The following is a 19,644-nucleotide window of genomic DNA, read 5'->3' on the forward strand; positions in this document are numbered from 1 at the left end:
AGAAGCTGTATTCAGTGAGGAAAGACTCCAGCTTGCCAGCTCCAAGAATGTGCCAGCCGGCTGGACTTTCTCTGTAGCCCCATGTGAGCCAGGGGCTGAGCCTGATGAGCTTCCAAAGTCACTCCCTGACCATGCTCGTATTCAAAGAAAGGCTGAATCAAGAAGGGGGAGAAGAATGCAGCTGAGGACACCACCAACCCCGGAAGAGTTCTGTCCTTGAATGTGGTTCTGGAAATCTAGAATCGCACTAGACCAAGAAGCCACGGTTCCACAGACCTAAAATGCCTTGGCATTCTGTAATCCTGTGATGCTAAAACTCCATGGTAATTAGGGAAAGGAAAACATCATAGCTATCCCCTCCTCTTGGTAAAAGCCATACTTCAGGAAAAGACCCTGTACCCATAGCATCCAAAGGCAAGCAGGCCTATTCTACTTCTAAATTCATAGTCTCTCTCCCCCTCCCTCCTTCCCTCCTTCCCTCCCTCCCCCCTCTCTCTCTCCTTTCCTCTCTTTCTCCTTCCTTCTCCCTCCCTTCCATCCCTCTGCCTGCTCTCTCTCTCCCTCCCTCTCTCCCTCCTTCTGCTCCCCCCTCTCCCTACTCCCTCCTCCTCCCCCTCCCCCCTCTAGCTCTGTGTATATGCGTTTGCTCATCTGTACACCCCCTCCACCATCCCTCCTCGAGGCCTGGCAGCCACACATTTGCCATCTGTATATAACCCAGTGATTAGCACCTCTAGCTGGAGGGGAGGGGTGTGGAACCTTTCTTCCTGCCAGCCAGGTAACTCTAAGTCAGAAGATGCTACAGGGGATACTCCAGCTCCCCCAGGAGAGTCCGGGAGGGGCAGAAGGCAGAAGCACACATAGCAAGACACATCAAAGAATGTCCTAGACACGCAGATACGCAGACACAGAAAGGCACGCATTCGGCACACAGATGTCACAGACAGCACATATGCATGTGTGTACAGTCCTCACACATCTGCAAACAACCACATACAGACACACGACCCACAGGGACATGCAAAGACACAAAGACAAGCCCAGCACATTTGGATATTTGCAAATAGACATATGTGTCCACACCCATGGGCAAACACACATAAATAAGCCCAGAGACATAGCTCCATACTCAGAATCACGTACACGCACGCACGCACGCACGCACGCACGCACGCACGCACGCACACCAATTGCACCATACTGTCTACAAGTCCTCTAGATGACAGATGGCCAAAGAGCCACTCTTCATCTGTAAGTCCCATTCCCATTTATTCACGAGGCATTATTTTACAGCTCCCATGTGCCCTGCCTGACACTGGACCCTTGGGAGACTCCAGGGAGGTGACACAGTGGTGGGGGTGGGGTGGGGGGCAGTTTCAGAAAGACCCTGGGAACTCAGGAGCAGCAGGAACACAGGCAGGCCTAGGACTTCTCAGAGCTATACAAATGGATTGCCCCCATGTCAGGCGGTGGTGGCGCACACCTTTAATCCCAGCACTGGGAGGCAGAGACAGGCGGATCTCTGTGAGTTCGAGGCCAGCCTGGGCTACCGAGCTAGTTCTATGACAGTCAAGGCTCCACAAAGAAACCCTGTCTTGGGGGGTGCGGGGCGGGGGGTGGATTGCTCTGAACAGGTCTGAGCTCTCTATCAGCAGCTCAGCCTTCCCCCTTGTCCTGCTAAGGATGGTCCCTGCTTTCTTTGTGATGAGCACAGCAGTGGGCTGGGGTTAGTAGTGGAATCTCAGGTGTGAAGGACAGCTGGGGTGGAGGCTGAGAGTGGGGAGTCTAGCAGAAACTAGAGGTGGAGATGGGGATGCTACCCAAAGACCATGTTCCGGTCTTAATGCCAACCCGGTGGGGTGTCCGGGCAGCCTGTCTCCTCGCACAGCCTGTTAGCTCAGTGAGCAGTGTCAAGTGGGCACAGAAGAGCTCAGCCTTGACCCAGTGTGGTGAAGGCTTCCGTTGATACTCTGCCGAGACTTTCTGCCCCAGGGGCAATGGCATTGTACAGGCCTGGTGCGGCTCTTGTTCCTCAAAAGCTGTTGTCAGAAGCTCATCAGAAACTGACAGAGGAAGTGGCCTATGTTGCTCAGGCTTTCCCTCAGACTCAAGCGGGTCCTGTAGAAGGCGCCGATACTCCAGCCATAAAACAAGGAATGATGCCAGAGGGAGGCTTGGACTCCCTGTCTGGGAAGGCAGCGGGAGGTGGACAAAAACACCTGTTCCTTGAGACAAGCCAGGCCAAACCAGGCCCTCAGGATAGAGGACTCCTCTGAGAAGCTGCCAGTGCCCTTACAGGCAGAGCTTCCTGCTCAGCGGCTTCCGTTGCCATCAGTGACTTCGGGAGGCCTCACCGTGTACAGGCTCAGCTCAGGTTTTGGGGAATAAGGAAGAGTCTATTCGGAGCCCCAGTGTGAGTGGAGAGTCACCCCAGCCCATGATATGGAACACTTATAAGCCACCAGGAAACATGAGCACACTCGAGAGAAAAAGAAAAAAGAAAGAGGAACGAGGTGGTGGAAAGCAGGAGCACCATTTTAGACAGCATGGCTGAGGCGGGCTTTCCGGAGGAGACTGCACAGGCTGCACTTGAGTAGCGCAGGAAGAGCCAGAACAAACAAGGCAGCTAACTGGGGAGAGGGTTGCTGTCATAGCCAACAGTAAGTGCAAAGGCCCCGAGGCAGGGCTCACCCGAGACTCACTTAGTCAAGGGACCCTAGGAAGATGAGTATGGTTGGGATGGAGCGAATCATGCCGAAGCGTGACATACCCTGTGAGGCCTTTTGAGCTACCTAAGAATTTCTGATTTCATTTCAAAACTGACGAGGAAGGCTTGCGGGAGGTTTATAGCAATGAAGAGCAAGGTGGAGAGTCCAAGGAGAAAGGAGCTGGAGAGGGTATGAGGAAGGGGGGTGCCAGGGCAGGGTCTGATGCAGGGAGTGGGGTTTTGGTTTATTATAAAGAGAGGACCAAGAAGATTGGCTAGTGGGCTGTGTGTAGGGAGGTAGAAAAAGAGATGTGTAAAGGGACCCCAAGTGACTATGCCTGAGATAGTCCATGAGCAGAATCAAAATGGAAAAGGGGGGCTGGAGAGATGGCTCAGAGGTTAAGAGCACTGACTGCTCCTCCAGAGGTCCTGAGTTCAATTCCCAGCAACCACATGGTGGCTCACAACCATCCGTAATGAGATCTGGTGCCCTCTTCTGGCCTTCAGGGGTACGTGCAAACAGAACACTGTATGCATAATAAATAAATAAATCTTTAAAAAAAAAAAATGGAAAAGGGGCCTGAAGTAGGCGCTTCACGTCACACTTTACAGATTTTAGTGATCTACTTCTTTCCTCCTCCACCTCCCCGCCTCCCTCCCTCTCTCCCTCCCCACACCTAATAATCCTGATTTCAATGTGGCTGACAGCCACCCAGGGTCCCACAGCTAGGGTGGGCAGACCCTGGAACGAACCAGGTCTTTCGGGCCCCTGAGCTATGTGAGAGTCGTCAATAGAGTCAATGCTGTGTGACATTTGTTGTTTCATTCACCAGAACCTGTGTGCCCTGACCTATCAGCAGGCTCCGTGCTGGGACCGCAGAAGGTCATGTATACCATTAAGCTATCGTCTCAGTGGTGAGGAGACCCAGAGAGGATCCAGGGGAGCATCCCAAGCTCTGGGCAAAGCAAAAGCCGGTATGTGAAGAGGAGGGACAGCTGGACTGCTCACTTTAAAGCCTGCCTCTGGAGCCTTCAACGTCTGTGCCTTGGACAAGTGCCTTACATTCTGTCTCAGTTTTCTCACCTGTGGAGTGGGGATAAGATCGCATCCAGGGGTCCAGGTAAGAGAGTCACAGTGAGGAGTCGGATAGCTTGGACTCTCTCAGGGCTGGGGCTTCTGTGGACTTCCACCGGTGGGCTGTGATTAGCAGTCTTTACCAGGCACTCAGCCCTGGAACCCAGGTCTTTTGATATTCATAGATGTAATCAGCATTCTGCCTCCTCGGCATGCTGTGGGGAAGGCTGGGCTCAGCACAGCTGGGCTGGCTCTGGGTAGAACCAGATCCCCGGAGTCTGAGAACAGTGTTTCGGGCCTGACAGTGTGTCCCACCCCTGATGAGCTTAGGCGGAAGGGTAGGCAAGCTGGCTGGCTAGCCTGCTTGCTGCCTGCTTACTTGCCTGCTGAGTGGTTCAGTCTCTTATTTTCCTGGGAAAGCACTAATTAGCACATGGCTCCCTGGGGGGCAGGCGAATGATCTGTCACAGCGCCCCCCACCACCTGGGAGCACTGTTGCCATCTCTGAGAAGGTGCGGGTGCTGACCTCCGCCTTCCCCTGAAGAAGTCAAAATCCCCAGGACCAGAACAAACTGACCATCAACAGGGAAGCCTTTCCTATCTTAGCTCACAGTGTGGTTCCCAGGCCAGCAGCAGCAGCTTCCTGGGGCCCTAGCTAAAAATGCAGATTCTCAGACTTTACCTGACACCTACTGAATTTGGGGTAGGGTTTTGGAACCTATGTTTAACAATCTTTCTAGGGGATCTGAAGTTCACCCACACTAGAAAAACCACAGATGTGGGGGGCTGTGGCTGAAGAGGTGGTTGTCAGTCAAGAGGGGTGGTTGTAGTATAGGCTGGCAAAGAGAGATACCTGCCTTCAAATGTGGGCTCTTGTGATTCCTCACTCGGTGTGCTGGGGCAGAATTTAATACGTACTGATTTACAACTTCTTGTTTAGTGTTGAAAGTCCTGAGACTGCAGTTCTAGGAGAAACAATTATAACACGAACTCATTTATAACCCTTACAAGAAACATTTTGGGTAGGGCCCTGTCGTTGCCCTAATCCACACAAGTGAGGAGATCATGCCTGTAACTTGCTCCATGGCTAATCTCAGCATGCCGGACTGTGAGTCATTGGCTCTGTCCCCAGAGACAAATCACTGAGCCTCTGGGTTGAGCCAACCTGTAGGGAGGTGGATGAAACGCAGTAAGGCTCACAATACTGGTCCACAACAGCACATGCTGTAAAGGTAAAAGAAAATGGGGATGAGGATAGGACATATGGGGTGAGGGGGTGGGGGGCATAACCAACAGTGATCTCTGGCAAGACCACGCTGAGAGAGGCCTAGCAGAAGGGTGGTTTCAGCTTTTGCCTTTCTCTGCTGTAAAATGAAGTAGTTACAGGTGTGGCATGACTATGTCAGAAAAAACAAGATTGCAAAGCATAGTAGATGCTAAACAAATAGAAGTATTGTTGTTGTTGTCATCTTGAGAGCTGAATTCAAATCTTGACTGCTTGGGCACCTAACAGCTGTGTGCCCTAACTAAGTCATGGCACCTCTCTGAACCTCCGTTTCTACAGCTACAAAATGGCAATGCCAGCAGCCACCCCCAGAAAGAGGCTGCTGTGAGGTGCCGAGTGGTCCCCCTGAGGGTCAGAAAGCGCATGGGGGCCAGTCAGTCACCTCACCCCCTGCTTCTGGCCGGCTCAGCAGCTTCCCTCCAGTACAGCTGGCCCGTGCTCCAAGCTGCCCAGGGGTCTGTGATACTTATTTTTAATTGTTCTGGCTTCAGAGTTGAGGCCTCTAACTCTAAATGGCTCCTCTTGCCCTGCAAAAATAGGTCGTTGGCAGCTCCAGCCTCCTGACAGGTCCCACACAAAGGCAGCCAGGCCTGGCCTGCTGATGCCAGCCCAGGGCTATGGGAATCAAGAGCAAGCGTGGGCAAGGCTGTCTCAGCAGCACGGAGTCTCTGCAGGCCGCAGCATGCCTGGCAGAATGGCCCTGGTCAAGTCAATGTCTGGCTGGCTTTGTTCCTTTCATCTGGAAACCCAAAGGGGATGGTTGGGGCCTCAAGGAGAGAACATGGATCTTAGGGCCTGGCACACACTGGGATGCTTTTTATCACTCTTACAGAGGCCCAAACCTCCTGAGATTGCATTCACATCCAGGCCACTAGTAGCCACTCATATTAAAAGTGTCTTTGTTATTCCTTTTTCATAGACTGAAGGGAAAAAAAAAAAAAAAAAAAAAAGCCCTGGCTTTGAAGTCCCCCAATTCTTCCCCTCCTCCTGCTCATTCAAGTCTCCTCTCTGGCACTTCCCCAACCCCTTTCCCTGTACCACAACACACGCACACGCACACGCACACGCACACGCACACACACACGAAGGAATGAAATTAAATCTTTATTGTGCAGACTCATATAAAAGATTCCTTGGCTGCTGAGTGAGGCATGGACAGGAGAGAGGGGAGAAATGTCCATCGGTGAGAGGACACACACACCTCCTCATCTCGCCTTCTGGAACTGCATTGCCCCTCTTCATGGGTCCCTATGGCCCTTCTCTATTTATTCCTCCCTGGAGTACTGATGCCCACCTGACATGTGAAGCATTACAGGTCAATCCGTCAGCTCCGTGAGCACAGATTTGTGCCTGGTTTGTTCCTAGCAGCCGCCACATCTCCACTGCCCAGTGCACTGTTAAGCATGTAGTAGACACTTAATGCATACTGGTAAGTGCACGCACGAATAATATCTCAACTAAAGCACCCAGACTGACGGCTATGATGGCTGGCTCATATCAATTATCTGTCATCATCTGTATGACCCAGGCAGGCTGTAGCTTGCCCATTTAGTTTACACATTTGCCCACGAATCTCAGTGGACTCACAGTAACTGATGGGTGAGCACAAGTGACTTTTAGGTGGATCGATGTCAACTCCCCCACACTTGGATGTGAGAGTGAAGGGGACAGTTTGGGAGCTCTGCTGAGCGCCTTTGCCAAAGATGCTATATATAAATAGAAGGTGCTACAATGCTTATTCTTCCTAATCCCCCGGTTGCTAATCCCAGCAGCTCTGTGTCTAGCAGTGTGTGCCTGCCCCAGAACTATGAGGGGCACAGGGCAGGAGGCTGCAAACACCTCTGACTGCAGCAGTAGGCCCTTCGCCCGCCTACCCGAGGCAGATTTTGGAGGAGAATTTTCACAAGGCTTCACTGGACACCTCCATGGTCCTGCCAGACATAATCCAGAGCTGGAGACTCTCCTCCCTGCAGCCTACCGTGTATGCTAGAAGCAGGCCACCTTTGTTGCCTAGTCCCCTGACTCCAGACTCTTCTCCCTCCAGCCCTCTCTGGTCCAAGTATAGTGGCCTCTTGAGCATGTAAATCAAACATGGTAGTCCCTATTTGAGTCCTGCCCGCAGTAGTTCCCAGTTCTCTTGGTCTTCTGGACTACCCTCCAGACATGGTTACATACTGTCGTCCTCACTAAATGAGTTAACACGCATGTGCATGTGTGCACATATACTCCTTACCAGACCTTCTCTGTTCATTCTTTGTTGTGTTGTTTTTGTTTTCAAGACAGGGTTTCTCTGTGCAGCCCTGGCTGTCCTGGAACTTGCTCTGTAGACCAGGCTGGCCTCGAACTTACAAAGATCCACCTGTCTCTGCCTCCCAAGTGCTGGGATTAAAGGCGTGCGCCACCACCGCCTGGCTCTCCTGTCATTCTTTTTCGGCTTGTGTGTGACTGCCTATTCTACTAGACTGTGGGTGGGTTCTTGTTATAATCCCCTAGGCCCAAAGAAACACAACTAATATTCCTGCTAGGGTTGCCCTGTGGTCGGTCCCTCAAGGACTGCGGCCAAACGCTTCTCAAACACTGTCCTTGCCCTTGGTACATGGTAAGCTCTTCTTAAAACACAGTGCAAATATCAACCAGTGCAACCCTCCCGATGGCAGTTCTGGGTCGCTGCTCCTCCTGGCCTGGCTGCTTTAAAGGAAGCCAAAACACAGAAACAAGGTCTGTCTCCAAGTCTGCAGCTTCCAAGACGGGGAGAAAGGCTCTAAACCTTGGAAGCTGGTCCCCGTGCCCAACAGCTGCACCCCGCCTGCCTCTCTGGAAGAAACAAGCAGAACCAGGCTTTTGGCCAGAGGTGCAGAGGACAGGGGGGGGTGCCATTGCATCAGGAGCTTTCCACCGGAGACCTGGCCTTAGGCAACCATCCTCCCTCTCTGAGCCTCCACATCCTCTTTATTAAGAGGCCCAGTCAGCAGGGCCTGCTTTGCTTCATTACGTCCCTCAACTGCCATCACGGGAGGCAAAACTGGCTATCCCTGAACTTACTTCAGCTCAGAAACTCTCCAATTAGTAGGGGGTCTTGATTCCTCTTCCCCGCTTTGGTGCGCAGCCTTCTGCAGATGGCCAGGCACTTGATCTGACTGCTTCTAGTGTTCCCTCAAGGAAACCCGGAGCCAGGGTGCATTTTGCTTCCAGAGGCTCGGTCCTTTGGGATTAGCTCTCCTTTCTGTCTTCCTCATCAGGGTCACTATTTTGCAGCCCAGGCCTCTCTGACTGAGCACAGTTCTGCCTGTGCCCTCTCCAACCTCAATCTCCTCTCCCTGATGAGAAGGCCTCTGGTCAGTCTCCTCCCTAAGGCCCAGCCCTCCCCTGCTCCTTTCTCTGACACAGCTTTCTTGCCGCTCCTCTCCCCCAGCGCGTCTTTACCAAGAGGCACTGAAGTCCTTCCTACACACACGCTATTTTTGTACCATCACTCTCTCCTTCCTCTCTCCCCCTTCCCCCTGCATTCACTTCCTGCTTTTGCTCTACCTCGGGCCAGCTTGGAAAGATTTGGGCCCCTAGGACCCACACCCACCCGGAGGCCGACCTTCTGCTTTGGGACACATGTACAAGGCCTCTTGGGGAGGGGCAGAAAGCCAGCCTCCCCGCCTCCTCCGTTCTCTACCCTGGGCCAGCGCGCCACGGGCAGCCTCTTGCCCCCTGGAGGCGAGGACTGGCCAGGGTGAGAGGCCGAGGCCAGGGGCGATCGGCCGCCACTTCCCCAGTCCACCTTAAGAGGACGGAGTAGCCAGCCCGCGGCGCCGACCTCAGAAAAACAAGTTTGCGCAAAGTGCTGCGCGGCCAGCCTCTGGGCAGCGGGAGCGGTGCTTCCACCGCCTGGCAGCCCTGCGCGCGGCGGCGCAGGTCCGAGCGGCTGGCGGGGACCCGCACGGGCAGAGCGGGCTCGCGCAGAGCCGAGGCGGGCGGCGCAGCTCGCGGGGCGCACTGGGGCGCGGGCGGGAAGGTGCGGGCGCAGGGTGGGGGCGCTCGGCCGGGCCGCCCTCGCGCTGGCCTCGCGACGGCTCCGCGCAGCCCGCACTCGCTCGGCGAGCTGTCCCCGCTCGCGCTCGCTCTCCGCGCTCGGTCCCCGCTCCCTCTCCCTCTTCCTCTCCCCCTCGCTCCCTCTCCCTCGCTCTCCGCTCCCCCGCCCCCGTGCCTCTGGCTCTGCGCCTGGCTCCCTCGGGTCCGCTCCCCTTTCCCGCCGGCCTGGCCCGGCGTCACGCTCCCGGAGTCTCCCCGCTCGGCGTCTCTTTGTAGGAGGGGGTCAGATCACCCCGCCGGGCGGTGGCGCTGGGGGGCAGCGGAGGGGGAGGGGCCTTAGTCGTTCGCCCGCGCCGCCCGCCCGCCCGCCCGCCTGCCGAGCGCGCTCACCGCCGCTCTCCCTCCTTGCTCTGCAGCCGCGGCCCATGGAGCCCGCCGGCCCGGCCCCTGGCCGCCTAGGGCCGCTGCTGCTCTGCCTACTGCTCTCCGCGTTCTGTTTCAGAGCAGGTAAGCACCCCCAGCTCCCACTGCCACCCTCCCCAAGCTGCGGGCTCAGGCCCCGCACACTGCCGCTCAGCTCATGTCGACAGATGCCTGTAACCGGGGTTACAGAATTGAGGCCCAGAGAGGGTCAGCCACTTGCCCAAGGTCACATAGCCCAGGCTAGAAGCCAGGATAGAACTCTTCTTATACGGATCTGCCCTGTGGACTGTGACTGTGCAGCCCTGCGCTGAGCAGCAAGGTATAGGATTGAGTTGGTTTACCGTACCCCTTGCCCAGCCCGAATGAGGAGGCAGGCTGGCCATAGCTTTCGGCCGTAGGGCGCCTGGATTCCCCAGTATCTCCCTTGCTAGACTTGATTGGAGAGAGGGTGGGGGGCAGAGGTCCTCCCGCGCTGCTGGGCTGTTGGGATGAGGGAAGAGTGAGCTCTCCCCCTAGTACCAGAGCAAGCACTGTTCGTGTATGGAGGTGTGGGAGAGAGGAAGAGAGGCCTGGGTAATCAACAGACCCTTGGGAGACACAGTGGATTTACCTGTGGTGGCACAGCCTCTCCCTGGATGATCTCCTTCCGCTACCCTCCTGCCTTCCTTGGGCAGGCTTCTAGAAGCTCCCTGCAGTTCCCGCATGTACCTGTGGCTCTGAGCTTGTCTTCTTTGTTGGTCTACATCAAACACCTGGCTGTCTCCCGCAGGAGGGCTCTAAAGGCCGGTTGGCCAAGGAGTGAGGTCACCATTCAGGAGTCCTGCATCTTAAAGGGGTTTTGCAAAAATCCTGGGTCTCTCCTGAAAGGATTGGAAGGCCGGGAGACCTAGCTGGGGAGAAAGGGAAGGGGGCCTTATTTAGTGTCTTCTTGGATCGGTGTTATGGGCATAGGGATCTCGGTACCACCTGGCTGTTGCAGGGAGGTAAAGATGTTCTCAGCACTCCCTCCTCACCAACACTTGCCTGGAGCCTGGCATATGATAGCAGTGTAGAAAGAGAGGAGAGAGAGCCAGCCCCAGGGAAGAGAGAACAAGCACGCTGGAAGAGGTGGGGTAGCCAGGAGCTCTCTGCTGCCCTGCAATTTCCCCTAATACCCAGGAGCCACCAAGTGCCCCTCCCCGTTCATAGTTTTCAGTTACTGTTGGGTGTTTTCAGGACTAATTGATGAATTTCGCCTCTCTCCTATGAGTGGCTCTAGGGTCTGATCTGCTTCCTCCTGCCTCCTTGCCAAAGTTCCAGCCATGCCCTGCCATCCTCCAGGGCTTGGGAACCCACAGGTATCTCTCAGAAGTACAGAAAGCTGGGCCCAGATTAATCTCTAAATGCTTACTCTAGACCCCTTTCTGACCAGACCCCTATGGTTCAGTCACTGGCAAATGGGTAGTGGTTAACAAGTGTTCAACCCAGCAGGCTACCCTTCCTGGGCACTGACTAGGAGAACGACAGCACCTTTCTTAAGAGCATATCTATCCCCCCCTTCCCCACCCTCACCCATAAAAACTATCTATAAAATGGCAAAGATGGACCTTCCGTTCTCATCCCTTCGGCATCAATAACCTGAAAGGGTGGGAGCCGTGGAGGGACATAGGTTAACTTCATAGCGTAAGTCTTGGGAGGTGAAAATGTGATTCTCGATGAGGAAGGGATGATGTATGGCCATGGAGCTGCAGCCTCCCGGCAACCTGCACGTTTAGTCCACTGGGGCTCAGCATCAAATTCACATCTTTCCTATGGGAGGGGACTTGAGCCCTGGGTGGACTCAGCCTCCCTTGTTTGGGGCGTGGGATTTACAGGAAACCAGGGGTAAGATATAAGGACAGGCAGGTAAAAGGCGGTTGTCCAGTTTTCTAGGAAAATGGATTTGTTTGAGCAGGAAACCCAAATGTCAGCTTAGAGAAGACAGCTTTGGGTGGAATGACTGCTGTCTCTGGCAGAACTGTCATCCTGGGAGGTGTCATGTGATGGCTGGGCTTCACAAGATCACTGCTTGGGTGAAGGGAGCTGGTCATGTGAATTATTGCCTTCGGGAGGCAGGAGAGGAAGTTTCTAAAGATTGCACTTGACATAAATGATGCCAAAGGAAAATTCTAAAAAGACTCCGGTGAAGTCACCACCGTGGGTTCTTGCAGCCCATGTAAGGGCCAGCCCTGCTGTTCCGAACGACATGGGGACAGGCCTCACAGTCAACTACAGGATGCTCACCTGGCCCTCGGCGGCCTGAGCACTGGGAGTGGACTCCTTTGCTCTAGTAGAAGGTGGCTGAGGGAAGTTGAGGTTCCAGCTTTGAGGGGCAGTGGGCCCCTCCAGTGAACTTGTGACCCTTGGGTAGACGGTAGCATGCTGGCGGCTCCTCTGGGCTTTCCTAAGCCCTACAGCTGTTCTTACTTCCTCTTTCATAGGAAAAAAAGGGGGCGGAGTAGGGGCTAGCTTCCATGTTTGACGTGCATAGGTAAGATTCATTGAAGGCTCTGTGTTCTCTGGGGCCTTTGTGGCCATTAATTATCCCTGCCCCCATCCCATGGGGACACATGGGCTGATTTTTCTTGCTTGCAGTCATCAGTCTGTGAGAAGTCCTGATTTGGACTGTGTGGTGATGAGGGGGCAGAGAACCCATGTTTATTAAGTAGCTAACTGCATTCCAGGCCTGGTGCTTTGTCTGCACAATCCCATTTACCCGCGGTGTGCCATTTGGCTCTTCTTCCCAGGGATGTACAGATGAGGAAAATTGAGTCCAAAACTTGTCCCTGGAGTAAGTGGTAAAGTAGCCAGAATTCTGGATACAGCTTCTGGTGGGAGGAATAAATGACTTAGGAGTATGCAGTCCACACTGTTGGGGTAAAGAAGAGCCACCTGAGGCTTAGCTGGAGAACTGTGGGAATGCTCCTGTGAGCAAAGGTCGAGTCTCCCTGAAGCCCACTGAGTATGGAACCAGCAGCCTCTTGGCTTCACAGATGATATACATGGGGAGCGATGTGGCTTGAACAAGAGGCCCCATCTGGGCTGGTGAGCTCTGGATTCCCCGGCACTGGAATGTTCCTCCCTGCGTCTTGCCCTTTGCAACAGATGGAGAACAGTGGGCGAAAGGAAGGGAGTCTAAAAGTGCTGAGTGGATCCCACATGCACCACCTCGCTACTTGCAGGGCCTGCGTGTGACAGGTTCCTTCTTATTTGTCATCATGGGCTGATGGAAGAGGACCCTCCTTAACGTGCTCAGACGCCTGGCTCTGGAGACAGCTCTGATCATGTCATCATGTCACTCCCCAGCTCTAAAGTGGCAATCCCTTGAACCAAATTTCCTAGAAAAAAAAAGAAAGAAAAGAAAAATAACATCAGGGCCTGGGTGTTTCCCACCAGACCTCAGTTCCTACTTGTTTTCCAACAGGCATACATGTTCATATGCTGTGAGGTAACAGGGCTTCTTCACTGCAGACTGAAGCCTGGCTGGCCACTCACACACACCCAAAAGACCAGGGGAATCCCACGTGGGAGACCACCCAGCTGTTTCAGTGTTGGCCCACCACATGAATAAGAGGCATTTGATTTGTACAATATCTGTTAATATGCAACCTAGTTTGGCTCTTGGACAAATCCATGCCCCCAGCTAGCCTCTTATCTCTCCACTTTTGCTCCTGCTGTTCCATCAGAAATGACCTTTCCCGTACTTCCTTGGTTCCCCTTGTCTGAATCCTCATCCTTCCAGGTCGCTCTACATGCCTCCTGCTCCAAGGAACTCACTCCTCTGACCCCATCCCATGATTTCATCTGTTCCTCTCTGAGGCTACTTATTACTTCTTCTTCGTTTGGTGACTGTGTGCATTGCGTGTTTAACTCTCAGATCTGCTTCTGCAGGCTCCCTGACTATTAGCCTCACCATGTACACACAACAGTGCCAAGACCCCCCTGGGAGTCAGGCCTGGTCCTGCCACCTACTTGAACAATTTGCTGAACTTCTCCACGGCTCCTTTTTCTCCTCTAGAAACGAGGGATGTCATTAACAGCTCTTTCTCAGGGAATAAGTCAATTAATGCAGATTCAGATGGTGCTTGAAGCATGCCTGGTGTCTGTAAGCTATCATACAAGCACTGCTTTATGCTTTTTGACTTGCTCGTCCTGGTACCTGTTAGCGATCATGCAGCCAGTGTTTTATCCTGTTTGACTCGCTCACATGTAAAGCTGGGGTGGATTTTTGTAAAGCAATCACTCTAGCATGGCCCCTGCACGTAGTGGGCACTCAGAAGGCAAGGACCACGAGGAAGAACATGTCAGTATGACTCAGTGATCTCTTTTCCCCTGAAGCTTTCTCCTGGGGGATGGACAGGTTGTAAGGAAACCAGCACTGTGATCTAATTGCCTTGTTAGTGCCAATGAGCTCTGGACCCAACCTGACTCTAGGTGTCTCCCTCTGGACTCAGTGTCTGGAATTGTGGCTTGCCAGCCCTGGAAAGCTGGAGGGGGCTGGGAGCTGCTCCCTGTGCAGTGGGATAGAGGGCTGACTGAGCTTAGCACAGGTCTCCAGATGCAGAGTCAGGTCAGGCCAGACCCAGGAGGGAGATGCCAGGCCTCCTACGATACAGGCTGACACTTTTAAAAGGGGGCTGGGCGTTTCCACTGTAAAAGTCAGAGTTCTGACAGGATCCTGAATTCTGTGAGAAAGTACTAAAAATAATCATCATAATCGTGGCCTCCATGCTACTGTGTGTGATCCTAGTGGCTCTCAGAGCTACCCTGGAGATTGCACCATTGATGATTGATCATCTCACCCACTTGACCAGCGAGGAAATGATGGCTCAGCAAGGTGTCTGCATTGGATGGCCACCCAGCTCAATCAGCCTAGGCTTCAAAGCTTGTGCTCCACCATGTTTTAGACATCTCTTTGCTTTGCTTGACAAGTAGGGTGGCTGACGACCAGGGCTTCCGGCACCCTGCTCCCTTGGGACATCTCATATAGTTTTATCGATCAGTGTATCCTCCAGGAGATGAGGACAACTGATGTTTCCAACATGTGCTTCCATCTATGTGCTGGAGAGGGGTCTCTTAGGATGGCTGGTGCTGTTTTTCTGTTCGCACGGGGTTCCTGGAACCCTGGCAGGATGGGTCTTCCCTGTCGAATGGCTTGCCAAGCTTTTGATCCAGGAAGATGTGGAACAGCAGAGGCAGAAGTGGAAAATGTACAGCATGGTCCTTGGTGCCAGCAGGATTTCCTGGCACATCCATTTGGGGCTCCGGAGCTGCAGATCAGTTCAGTAGCTGAGGACATGCCGTGCTGGGGTCGGAGGAGACTGGATACTGGAGTGAGCAGCTGCTGGGGAAAATGGCTAGAATAGCTGATGGCCATGTCGGGACTACACAGTCCCATTCTCCAAGCCAACCATCTATATCTTCCAGAAACGGAAGCATAAGGTGGTAGAGAATGCTTAGTGTACCTGTCCTGGGCACAGAACACATGTTGTCTTCCCATATTCTTCCATTTTGGGAAACTTCAGACATGATGCGTGAATTGAGAAGGAATGATGTAATGGCCCCCAGCCTCGATGCTGAACAGCTTTCTGCCACTCTTGTTTCTCCTGGCCTTGCTGGGTGATGGGAGCAGGCGCAGGGAGTCTCGCACAGTGAATGTTGGACACAGCCATTCCTCATGGATGCTCAGGTTGCATGTCTTCCTTTGCGCTGTTGTCTGATGCTCACAGAGAGCCCAAAGTATAGACTTTACCCATTTTATAGATGAGGAGACTGAGGCTCCCAAAAAACCAAGCGGGGCTTCTTCCAAGCCGCTCAGCCAGCTAGAGCCCAAACCATGGTCTGTTTACTCTTACTGCTGTGATGCCCTTATTAGGGTAATTTTAATTGTACTTGTGCAGTATTTTTGAGCATGTGATCAGTGGCAGTGGGTTGAACAGCTGCTGTGTGGTTCAGGTACCTGGAGATGTAGCTGTGAATAAGGTAGGCGCATCCCCTGCTCTCATGGAGCTCACATCCTATTGAGAAAGCCAAAGCAAACCCAGGTGAGTCGATGGAGTGTCGTCGTCTGTAGATCATTTCCAGCTTTGCTTGTTTTGTTCTTCCATTCCTCTCCCCCAGCTAGGATCCAGGCTATGTGAGGGTAGAGACGGTGATGCTGAGCCTTAGCCCAGGTCCTGGCCCCCAGTGGGTGTGGGCTAATCTACATTCATGGAATAGAGGGGTAACATGGGTATGAAAACCCCCTCTTAGAAGAGAAGGGCTGGGGGCCATGAGGTTGCATGGGCAAAGACCGTTTCCCCAACTGCCACCAAGTCCCTCCTCCAGGGCCCAGGCCGTGACTACACTACAGATCTCTACGAGCATGCTGAAATCGCAGGAGGCTCACGCCAGTGCCTGATGCAGAGGCAGCCCCAGAACTGGTGTTTACATTCCGGGGTACACGCCCTCCCGCTTCAGACTCCACGGTGATAGTGACCTCGCAGGTGCCGCCGCGATGGTGGTGTGGGAGCGCTCTGCGTTTTTCGGGCCAGGCATTGTCAGGAGGACCCCATTCCTGGGACTTTGCCAAAGCACCCAGTTAGGCAGTGTGGTTGAGGGATGGTGAAGATGGACGGGAAGGGTGAGTGAGACCCCACAACCACCCTGTGGCCTTGACCATGTTTTTTTTTTCTCCCTGTCTCCATGGTACTCCGTAGTCCGCTGGTGATGGCCCTGTCCTATGGGTCCCTGCAGAGGCTCCATACTTGAGGCCTGCCCTGGTCTGTCCAGCATTGGTGGTCTTTAGGTGTCTTTATGGCCCTGTATATCCTAGCCTCTTCATGTGCTTTTGGGCTCCAAAGGGCAGGGAGAGCCCCCACCTCATTGAGTTTTCCCTCTGAAGGGGAGGCTTCGGCAGGTCTCTCCAGCTGTGGCACTCCGGCCAGCTGCTTCTTTGGCACGCACGGGAGACCATGTGGCAGGCACCCTCTGTGCACTCTTTCCCAAGTTCCTGGCTGACACCGGGACACACGTCTTCTTTTCCTGCTCCGTGCCCTGGTTTCTCCACCTGCAATCTTTAACCCATTCTCACTGTCCTGCCCTGCATAGAGGCTGTGAAGGGTTAAAGGAACTAATAGCTGAGCTGGAAAAGCTCTATGAAAGGAATCAGTGAATCACATCAGCTTAGCTGGAGAGAAATCCCATCCGGACACCGTCTTCTGCTGGCTCAGTGCATGGTAACCACGGTGGATGATGTTTAATAAGTGCATGTTGCTTTTAGGAAGGCCTTTAGCCTGGCCAGGAGAATGCACACATATCCGTGGCAGCCCAACAACGAAGAAGCCTGAGCAGGAGGCCCCATCTTGAGAGAAGCAGGAGCACAGGGTGGTGCCAGCTCCCAGGCTTGAGGACTGCATGTCCTTGTATGGAGGAAGGCCTGGAAGCAGCGGCGGTCATCTTATGGGGCTGTCTAGTCTGTCCATTACCCTAGGAGGGCATGCGGGGCAGCATGGTGCTTGTTTCAGAGCAAGTCAGGACTGGAAGTTGGGAGACAGCCAATGGGTTCCTAACCTCCGCCCTCACTTCCGGGTGGGAAGAAGGCTCTTAGGTTGCCGAGGCACCACTCCAGAGACTGTGACAGTAATGACTTCAACCTCTCTCAGCTACTTCTGGTCCCCAGAGGTCCATTACAGTTCAAAGGGTGGCCACAGTACACATGCATTTGCAGTTTTTGTGTTTTGTTTTGTTTCTCCCAGCCTTTGGGCAAACACTGCCAGGCCACAAGCATTCCTCTGTCACCTTCGGGTTCTGTCTGACCCAGCTGCTGCTCATCAGGCCGCTGGCCCTGTGTGCGCAGTCTGCACGGTGTATGTTAGGTCAGAGAGACCCTGTGGCCCCTCCAGCTGAAGGACGTAGTCATCTGTTCTCTCCTTCTCCTTTAAACACCCAGGTACACGGGAGTCGCTGCCCGCACCGAGCATTTGCTCTCCTGGGTGCGGTGCTGAGCTCCTTAAGCGCGCCGGCCCCTTCCATCTGTGGCATAAACCTAATATCAACACCAGCCTCATTTTACAGCGAAGCAGGAGGTCCACGGTGCTTAGAATGCCAACTGGACCCTCATCGGGAGGACAATGAGAATCCAGACCAAAACATAACTTTTAGCCAACACCAGGTACTGCGCTAAGCCTGAGGAAGGAAACTGAGTCCCCGCTCCTGGAGTACTTACACGTCAGTCCGAGACAGAGAATCGGACACTAAGAACATAAAGTTAATGGGCAGTGTGTTAAGTAGTAGGTGATACATAGGAAAATCAACCAGAGCAAAGCGTGGGGGGTACCATTTCATGCAGGTGGCAGGGAAAGTTCCAGATAGGCCTGCATGAGGGGACAAGCCATGTATGTAGACATCTAAGGAATGAGCAATGGACAGATGGGATGGCCCTGGGGTGATCAGAGAATCTGGTATGATTGCAAAAGAGCAAGGACATAGGGTCCTGGGGGCCACTGTAAGGATCCTGGGTCTCGGTGTAGTGGGGGCCTCAGCAGAGAACAAAGGGGAGGTGCCCCTGATTCAAGCCTAGAGGCTGCCATGACTACGGGGGAGCATGGCTTGTGGAGAGATGAGGTGGAGAAGGGAGGCCACTGGGGTGGAGTGCAGTGGGAGTCGGGGGAGAGGAAGACAGAGTCCATCCATGGCTTGGGATTTGAGCCAGCCGGATTTGCTAATGGGTGGAGTGTGCAGCCTGGGAGAGAGGGATGAGAAGCCACGTGGTTCTCCGCTCAGCTCTCCACCACTGAACATGTGTTTTCCAGTAGGAGCAGGGCTGGATCCCCGCTTACAGATGAGGGAAAATGCTTTGCCAAGTCACCCCTCTGAGGACAAGACATGCAGGCCTCCAACCCCAAGCCAGAGCTCGCCACTGTCTGGGTACCTTAGGAGTTTGCCGCCTCTCAGAGAGGCCACCAGGGATGTGGCACAATGCCCAGTCCTCAGAGTTGCCTGCTGTGGAGATAAATTGGAAACTCTTCCTGTTGACCAGGCCTCTTGTCTCTGACTTGGATGCTTTAGGGTGGGTGTTAGCGCCTACTGTACCAGCTGGACATATCTACTCAGTGATGGTCTGCCCCCCAAATATGTATTGGAAACCATCCTCCAAAATTCTAGTTTGGTGTAGATGCAGGCCAGCCCCATCCAAGTTTGTTGCTGGGGTCCCAAAGACTCTGCTCTGGTCCCTGACTGCAACGCCTTGCCTCACCTCTGTCTATACTCATGTGGTTTCTCCTGGAACACCTACCTTTACCTGGTCTCTGGTGGCTTCAAGACCTGGCTCAGAGGCCACCACCTTCAGGAGGTCTTCCTGGATCGAGCCCCTTGCCAAGACCCCCCAGGCTTCCTTTTATAACACTTATCAACTGATGTGTAGTCATTACTTGTGTTCTGGGTGCCCCCAGAGTAAGCTATTGAAGGATAAGGCCCAACTTCCTCATTTTCCTGTGGTGTCTAGGACAGGCCCTCCCTACCAGTGGGGGAAGCTTTGTAGGCGGGAACAGATGAATCATTGGGAGGAAAACCACTGACCAGCCACAGCTGTCAGAGACCTAAGCTCCCAACTCGGGAACCACAGAGTCCATACAACTGTACCCTGGGGCAGCGCCCTCTAGAATCCAACATCAGGACTCTCAGGAGGTTAGTCCTGCCTCTGCAGGGCAGGAACCTAGGTTTAGCGCTGTGCAGACTTGGCCCGCTGGGAGTTGATGGTGCTGATGACAGTGCCCATCCTGCTCTTCCCTCCTCTGACTACGCTCTGCGCAGAATCTCATTTCACAGCTTCGTCTGAGCCGGGCATGTTCCCATTTGGCCACACTGGTAAACCCGAGTACGTGGGTACACAGCGTGTTCATAAACAGTGACCCCTATGTGTCTCCCTGATCATATACAGTACATATACACTTACCTGCACACTTGCCCACCTGCACACACACACACACACACACACACACACACACACACACACACCTCTGTGTACACACCATACATACATGCTTTCGCAGTTGCCTTCCCTCTGTACACACTCATTCACCCTCAGACACTCCCCCACCGACAACCCACAGTTCAGACAATCTTCCCATGGTTCAC

At 53.7% G+C, this 19,644-nt stretch overlaps 1 protein-coding gene across 7 annotated transcripts in view; it reads left to right on the forward strand.

Annotated features, from left to right (window-relative positions):
* Positions 1-8,692: 8,692 nt before the first annotated feature.
* Sirpa (signal regulatory protein alpha) overlaps positions 8,693-19,644 on the forward strand; it is a 39,126-nt gene continuing 28,174 nt past the window's right edge. Inside the window, exons 1-2 of one of the 7 annotated variants that reach the window (XM_076570626.1) lie at positions 8,693-8,788; positions 9,504-9,594. In XM_076570626.1, the coding sequence (XP_076426741.1) occupies positions 9,513-9,594 (82 nt within the window). In that variant the 5' untranslated portion in view covers positions 8,693-8,788; positions 9,504-9,512. The other 6 variants (XM_076570624.1, XM_042276222.2, XM_042276221.2 and 3 more) reach the window with 6 other exon arrangements.

Source organism: Peromyscus maniculatus, chromosome 4 (genome assembly GCF_049852395.1).
Source record: "Peromyscus maniculatus bairdii isolate BWxNUB_F1_BW_parent chromosome 4, HU_Pman_BW_mat_3.1, whole genome shotgun sequence".
Classification (NCBI taxonomy): domain Eukaryota; kingdom Metazoa; phylum Chordata; class Mammalia; order Rodentia; family Cricetidae; genus Peromyscus; species Peromyscus maniculatus.